General features: G+C 40.2%; 1 protein-coding gene across 1 annotated transcript in view; it reads right to left on the bottom strand.

Annotated features, from left to right (window-relative positions):
- LOC107749071 (serine/threonine-protein kinase ULK4-like) overlaps positions 1-8,084 on the bottom strand; it is a gene marked incomplete at its 5' end in the record, with an annotated part of 26,684 nt that extends 18,600 nt beyond the window's left edge. Inside the window, 2 exons of the mRNA XM_016564124.1 lie at positions 6,355-6,447; positions 7,940-8,084. Of these exons, the coding sequence (XP_016419610.1) occupies positions 6,355-6,447; positions 7,940-8,084 (238 nt within the window). The remainder of the gene's footprint in view (positions 1-6,354; positions 6,448-7,939) is intronic.
- Between the last annotated feature and the right edge of the window lie 515 nt (positions 8,085-8,599).

The following is an 8,599-nucleotide window of genomic DNA, read 5'->3' as shown; positions in this document are numbered from 1 at the left end:
GGAGCGAGCTCTGGGGCTGGAGCTGACACTGGAGCGAGCTCTGGGGCTGGAGCTGACACTGGAGCGAGCTCTGGGGCTGGAGCCGACACTGGAGCGAGCTCTGGGGCTGGAGCCGACATTGGAGCGAGCTCTGGGGCTGGAGCCGACACTGGAGCGAGCTCTGGGGCTGGAGCCGACACTGGAGCGAGCTCTGGCGACACTGGCGACACTGGAGCGAGCTCTGGGGCTGGAGCCGACACATATTCGTCCGTGGGGCTTGCCACCTTGGGGCTTGCGAGCTGCCGGCGGAGGGGTTCCGGATCGGGATCGGAGACTCTCCAGACACCGGATGACTGTCTCCTTCCAGTCCAGGTTGTTGGTGTCTGGGAGCTCCGTGGGATGATGGAACGTCATCCCGATCCGGAACAGCGTCGCGAGGGTTTCCCCCTCGAGGGAGCTGGCGAGGGCGAGCGGCACAAACGCCCTCGCGAAGACAATGGGGTCTGGGCTCGTCTGAGCCACTGTGAGGAACATTAAACGCTCCTCCATTTGGGGACGTGGAGGAGCGCACGGGAAAAAAGGCAAAACAAAAATTTACAAAAACCGGAAATCAAACAAGGGGAAAGGATGCCGCTTACAGTTCGGTCCGCTGTTCTGTCACGATGTCACACACACGAGGGACGAGGAGACGCTGGAGAATGCTTTTAACAGGACTTTATTGGAACCAAGGGAGACGAACACAGGAAGACCTTTACAGGAAGACGTACACAGCGGACAGAGAAGTAGGGACTTGGGAACACTTTATATACACACACACACAGGATAGGGACTGGGAACACTTTAAATACACACAGGAGGAGGGGATCACGAGACACACCTGGGAGCAATGACACATCATGGGGAACACCTGGGACAAATGAACTAAACTAATCAGGGGAGGAACAGGAAACTAATCAAATAAGGGCATGGGAAGGCACATGGGGAGCAGGACACACACAAAACATGGAACAGAGTCTGACAGCACCTTTCTGCAGTCTGTTTATTCAGAACAGTCAATGATCTCTCATCTGTCTGCGCTCTCCTTCCTAACAAACATCATTACCCCTACAATTACCAACAAAACACAAGAGCCAATACAAAACACACACTCTCTGGGTACAATGGAGTAAGCAGGCATAATGAGTAGGACCATTTTATCATGACACAACAGAGAGAAGGAGAGAGACGGTGGCCTTTTCTCACTGAAGGCTTATTCGTGTTCGGTATGTGCTCCATTAGGTCTTTAACAGGCAAGCAGCCCGGTGACTAGGATCACTCATCCATCTTTCTAAATGACGGGTGTTTGCAGAGGTAAATGGAGTCAACTGGGCGGGTGAGAGATTTTCACTTACACAGCTTTCAGACCAACCAGGTTATTGGCCCACTTACACAGTCCTCAGGCAAAGTAGCAGGTGTCCAGAGGCACAGTTTTCCACCACTTGGATAAAGTGGTCGTGGTCCACATAGTAATGGACTGTGTGTCAGGCTATGAGTGACTGTCATGCAATCTGTCAAGAACATGCCGGAATCATTTTTCACCCCAAAATCTAAATGTCCATATATATATATATATATATATATAAACTCAGGTAAAAAAAAAAAACCTGTCTGGGTGCATTACACATTATGCCAGCTTGCGTGAAAATGTGCCTAATTGCCATGATAACATCACATCGCAAAAAAAAAAAAAAGTTGATGGTTCTAAAAATAAACTTAAATTGTTTCTGCAAAATAAATCTTATTTTTCTTTAGATTTGGGGGTGAAATGTGACATGGGGATGTTTCGTCCTTACAGTAATCTGGTCTGCAGAGAGTTAACCAGCCAGCCTGGTCTGTCAACTCAGGACAGATATAATCCATACTAAAAATGAAGCTGATGTAATTGGCGATGTTGACAAATTTGTCACAAAAATCAACATCCTATCAGCAGAGATAAGGTTTGGTCCAGCCATTACAGGCATCTCAAATCTCAATCCTACGTCTTGTCTCAAAAAAATGAGGCATGTGGGTCTTAACTCACAAAACAATGAACGCCTCAACTTTTCGTTGACAACTAAGAGTGATTTTAACAGTTCTATATAAGCAGCATTTTCACCGAAACGGGAAGTGGCGAGATTGGCATTTACACAGGTAAATGTCAGCCAAAGACACTAAAGCATCTAATAAGAGAACGTATGCACATAATCTTTACTCTTGCAGGCAACCTTTGCATCTGATCTCCAATCAGTCAGTAAGGAAAACTGCTGCTATGCAGTCCTCATTCCCCCCTCACTTTTTCAGAATGACACGCAACAGCCATGACATTTACTGGTGCCATCGGCACTCTGGGGCCGAGACACTATCAGAGCCGTTGTAGGGTGCAATTTCTCCCTGGTCCACCTCTTGAGATTTCTGTTGTTCTGGTGTGCTAACAAATAGATCCATTACATAGATTCCAGACACAGCAACCATCCATCTGTCCATCTCTGTCTCGTCCGTTCAGTGGATATACTATGTTGTCAGGGGCCAGTGTTTGTAGCCCGAGCAACTGCTATGCCCACACATGCTTTCAGTCCTGAGCTGCCCACATAAACAGTGCTGAAAGAATAATAGCCAGTCACACATGCAAACAAATCGTGACACTTCCACATGCCTGAGCACCATGGACACGGACAGCTCCCACACACCGCACGTCCTGTCCAATATCCCGCTAGCAGAGGGTGTCACCCTTCACAGCAGAAGCAGCAGCAAAGACACCTCCACTAGTGCAGAAAGACACCACCTCATCTACACTAGCACGGGACATAATGCTAGGACAAAAAAAATAATAATGATAATAAAAACAAAAGACTGCAACCATTTGACCTGTATTTAATCAATATTAACTTTGCAAAAGCAACCTTGTAGAATCTGTCGCATGTTATTGTGACTTCACAAAATTATTAGATAGTAAGTACATCAGAATACTTCTGTACCAATGTAATTACACTGTAATATAAACATTATTGTAAAATGAAGATTCACATTTTTTAGGACTTCAAGTGCTGGCAAATGCAAATTAATTTCACTTTCAAATCAAGCATTCTGTTGGTCAACGGGCCGAATTTGCGTGAAAAACAGACACAAAATCTGTTTGGCCCTTACACAAAATTTTAGATCACGTGGATCCCTACTGAAACTACTGGATTTTGCCTGTGAAATTTGCTTAGAAACAGTAAACGTGATAGGACAATATGTAGAAAAAAAAATATATTCACTATAGCAATTTTTTACGACAAATTTTTTTCACATTTTTTCCAGTCTTGGGTAAATAATTTGAAAACTTTGAACTACTATCGCAAATGATATTCATAATTAAAGACACTCCTGCTGATGTCCTTTATTTGCAATGTCATGTTACCAGGAACTATGGAAGCCTGTTTCTGCCACTAAATAAAATTTAAAAAAAAAGGTAAATGCAACTTTACATCTTGCAATTCTGGCTTTTTTTCTTCTTCTTCTCAGAATTGAGATATAAACTCGCAGCTCTTTTTTTCAGACTTTTTTCTCAGAATCACGTGATATAAACTTGCAGTTGCGAGTTATAAAGTCAGTATTGCATGATATAAACTCGCAATTCTGAAAAATAAAGTCGCAACTCTGAGAAATAAAGTCAGAATTCTGACTTTATAACACACAATTGCGAGTGAAGTCAGAATCGTAAGATATAAACTAGCAATTCTGAGAACATGTCAGTCTTTCCCCCCCTAAGAATCAGACTTTAAAACTCGCATTTGTGAATTTATATCTCACAATTCGGAGAAAAAAATGTCAGAATTGCAAGATATAAACTCGCATTTGCGAGAAAAAAGTCAGAATTGTAAGTTTTTATCTCGCAATTCTGACTTTATTTCTAAGAATTGTGAGTTTATATCTCGTAATTCTGACTTTATAACTCCCGCTATTCTGACTTCATAACTCCCACTTGCGAGTTTATATCTCAATTCTGAAAAAAAAAAAAAAAAAGACTTTATAAAGTGCTGGCAAACCAAGCAGCATGCTGTTAATCAATGTGTGAAACACTTAATTCGATGCAAAATCTGCATGGGGAAATGTTTCATCCTCGTGTGCAATTCCTGATCGCGTGGATTCCTTTTGAAATTACAGGATTCTTCCTGTGAAATTTCATCAAAAGAAGTGATGACAAAAAATATATTTTGAAGAATGTTGGCAACAAAACAGTTTTGGTTCCCAGTGACTTCCATTTTATGGGAAAAAAAATAAAAATACAATGGAAGTCTAAGGGAACAAAAACTGTTTGCTTCCAACATTCTTCAAAATATGTTCTGTTTCACAGAAGAAAGAAATGCATACAGGTTTGGAAAGATATAAGGGTGTGTAAATGATGACAATTGTAATTTTTGGGTAAACTAGCACTTTTTGTAGAAAAAAATTTACATTCACTGTATACATTTTTATGACTTTTTAAGATCTCATTTATTTCCATGATTTTTCCAGCCCTGGAATGCACAATTTGAACATGTTCTTTTATTTCCAGGTTTCAGTGACTGTGGAATGCCTGCACATCAATCCATTCACATTAAACATTTTGAACAGGTCGGAGGTGAGGCCTGGCAAGTAATGCACAGGCTCCAATCTGAGTAATGAACATAGTCTGGCTTGAGTCATTCCCTAAATCCCTTCCTCCCACTTTTCCCTATTGTTTCCTGTCAGTTCTTCACTGTCGATAAAATAAAGAATAGCGAAAGCTAATTCAGTTTAGTTTCGATGGTCTGATCAATCTGTCGCAGCCAATCCCATGCTCCCTCACTCATTGCAAGGACTAAATAGTCAATTTAATTTTAGTCAATCAGACCATCAGTGAGACACATTTCCTCCTTCAGCTGAGACAGAGCCCATTAAGAGTTTTAACTAAACATACTGGTAAGAAACTTGTTCATTATCACCTGCCTGAAAGTACTCTAGACATAAATTCTTAATACTGATAAAATTAACACTTTAGAGAAGCCGTTCAGCACCACTCTCTTAACAGCACATACATTTGCTTTCGTCTGCACAAAGCCAAGAGTGGCCAAAGGTTCTCGATAATTGGAAAGTTTGAACTACTATCACAACACAACCGATAATAAAAGAACGCCAATGCTCGCACGGAACCTGCTAATGTCCCTCATTTGCAATCTCATTTCGCCTGGAACCCATCAAGAGAAGGTCTGCGTTTTTTAGGACTTTATCAAGCGCTGGCAAACGCAATTTAATTTCACTATTGTGAGTGGAAATAGCTCTTTGCAGGCAGTGGGGGTTTGGGGGGGTTGGCTCGGCGACTGACGAACGTTTTCCGATTGGTGACATCAATTTGAATAGTTCAACCATGTGGCTGCAGCTCTATCAGCACCAAGAAAGACAACGTGCAGGAGGCCAGCAGGAGCCATTAGAGAAACAGCGGGGGGATGAGGATGAGATAAGAAACACACACACACACTCCCTCACCTGTGCACCCAGACACTCATTACAGCCCACAGAGAGAAGTGGTAAGAACAGGGCAGGAAATGAAAGACAAAAGAGACGAAATTTTTGAGAAAATCAGAGGACGATTGTGTATGTATCAGCCATTATATATGTAAGCTACTATTCCAAACAAAGCTAAGACCCACAAGAGAGACAGATTTAGAGCCTTCAAATCATATTAACAAATTATCTCATAGATTTATTTACCTTATTTATATTTATATATATTAGAGAGAGAGAGAGAGAGAGAGAGAGTAGCATAAAACAGTCTGTGGATGTAGTTAGAAACTATGTGCGTCATCTCTGAAGTTCATTACTGCTCGGCATGACCTACTTTAACAATTTCAGGATCAATAAACTAATAAGGTTGAGTTCAGAAACACATAAGAAAGAAATGCCTCAAGACAGTCTTCTGCCTTGTATCGCTGGTAATATTAGAAGTTAATTTGTCCATTTTTCCTGCAAAAATTCTTAGTATACTGTTCTGTAAGAATACATTATTAGTTAGTATTATTAATTAAAGGACAAGCTGTTGTCTTGTGGTTAGAGTATGGGATTCAAAGTAAACCAGATCGTACCACTGCCCACTGGAAAGAGAGAGCGAGAGAGAGAAAAAGTGTACTATATGAGCAACAGCATGGTGGCTATCATTCTATAGCGCATCACCCATTTACAGAATGAGATATGTGAGGGGCTCATCTTGAGGGTTACACAAAAAGGAAGGGGATTTGGTGTACCTGTGCAACCTGTTGAATTAAGGAAGTGTGTTTCACTTAATAATAACAAAAAAAGGGCAAAAATCCACCACAGTATGTAGGAATAGCTGTGTACGTGGAGAGTGTTATTGGTTACCTGCTGATGGGTGAGCTGTGCTCAGTGAGCGACACCAGCAGTTTGAGAGCATACACCGGTACAGGATCTGGCTCCAGAAGCAGAGTCTCATACCTGCAGAGAAAATCCGAGAAAATCCGCAATTAAACAAAAGCTATACAAAACGTCTACAGTAGGATACAAGTAAATTCATGACAACAGTCATTAAAGAGGTTATCAACCATTGTAACTTTTATACGTTGTGGATGCATTCTCTAGGAACTGAATCAGTCCCCTTAGGAACTCAATGTGGCTTTTCATAAAAAATGGCGTTGATATTTGTGTCATTTTTTGTTGTTGCTGTGCAGTGAAAACTCGCATAACAAAAATAAACGGTCATTGTATATTATAAATGTTAAATATTTTTATTTAATTAATGTTTTGACAATTTAACAACTACAGTATATTTTAGTTGTTCACTGGAAATATTAATTGCCTAGCCAGTAAAATTCAGTAATACAGTTATTTAAATACTCTTACGAAAGTAAATACTCTTTAGCCTATAATTTTAATTTCGTCAAACGAGAAAGAATCGCTCACATAGCCGCATCTATCTTATCTGAATTGGCAAACAGGTTGAAAAGACAAAGATATTTGTTTTTATAATGAATGGATGATTTGGAAAGATCACTTGCCTCTCTTTTTTTCTGGAAAAAATTGCAGAAATAAGACAAAAATGCCACAAATAATGCAGGGATTAGTTGAATTTGCATTAATTAAACCCTGGAAGGACTATCTGAAACCATGAGCTATAGGAACACTACACCTTTAAGACTTATATTTGAATATTATCTCAATTATGATTGGTTAATCTTTAAATCTTTAAAATCTTAAATTTTAATCTTTAAAAGTGAAATGAGTAAAAACTGATTAATGCTGATTTTGGATTTCTGCATCATTATTCAGAATCAGTTTTCATTCGAACCAAATTATTATTAGCATTATCCAGAATAGAATCCACTTTAGAAAAGTAAGTAAATTATGGTTGTTTTCTACCCTAAAATGGCATTCTAACACATGCCTGTGCCATTTGAATTTGGAATTAGCTATGAATTGTTGCAATTTAATCAAATTGGATGAAATTAGAAAGCTAGCAAAATTTGTTCACTCTAGAAATTTAAATGACTTTATAAAACTGTAATCATTTCACTTTTACTGGTATATCATAATTAAAAATGTCCCTGCTACATGAAGATTTTCCATGAACATGCATCAACAAGCTACAGAATCCTTCACTTTCTAGTTCTTCATCCGAGTTTTTATCCTAACCACTTGCAACCGTAACATGCAATGAGTGACAAGACATTTTGTCAATGACTTGGTTTCTATTTGTGTCACACTCAATAAATATCACTGGTCCAAAACCACGCTGTACATTAAGCATGAAATATCTCTTGACCCTTGACAGCTATTGTGTGCATTCAGTGTGCACAGACAAATTGCTTGTTGCTGGAAGCTTCGCATCACATCATGCCTGGTTAGGACACAATCTTAGTTTGAATAAATAGAGAGGATGGAGGAGTAAACTGAGAGAGCAGAATATAGGTAATTGAGTGGTGAGTCTTACTGTGGCAGCAGGGCCTCAGAGATGAGCGTCAGCAAGCGAGTGTTGGAGGAGATGTCTTCACCTTCCCACTCTGCCTCTCGTTCTCTCCCTCCGTCTCTCTCTCTCTCCTCCACCTCGTCTTGGCTCAGCAGCAGCAGCGTGATCTCTGACAGCACACGCAAACTCACATTACGCCATTCCACTGGGACACACACAGCAGAAGGGTTAGATATATACTTACATGCATAGATGCACAAGGGTTTTATACATAGATGCGCAAATGCACAAATATATATATATACATATATATATATATATATATATATGTATTATGGGTGCAACGGTTCTCGGTAAAAAATCAAACCGTACCATTCCCCACACACTAGGACCGCGGTTCAACTTAAATCTGACAATGCATCTGTAATATGGTTTGTTAGAGTTCGGCTAATGCATGTTTCTGTTGATGGATACAAATTCTGGCTTCCCAATACATTACAACAAGAGCGATGAGAGAAAAAAAACAATACGTGGACAAACCAGTCACTCTTTGTTCAATGCGAGTGCTGTATGTTGGAATAACTGTCATCTATGCCATCATCACGTGTTGATAGCGCAGGTGAGACCAGAAGAGCACATGTTGCTATCTGTGTTTAAACTAAACTCATGTAAGCCTGGCCAGTT

This window comes from Sinocyclocheilus rhinocerous, unplaced genomic scaffold, assembly GCF_001515625.1.
Source record: "Sinocyclocheilus rhinocerous isolate Xijiao unplaced genomic scaffold, SAMN03320098_v1.1 scaffold491, whole genome shotgun sequence".
Classification (NCBI taxonomy): Eukaryota; Metazoa; Chordata; class Actinopteri; order Cypriniformes; family Cyprinidae; genus Sinocyclocheilus; species Sinocyclocheilus rhinocerous.
The sequence above is the reverse complement of the archived record's forward strand: the minus strand, read 5'-3'. Positions and strand labels throughout refer to the sequence as shown.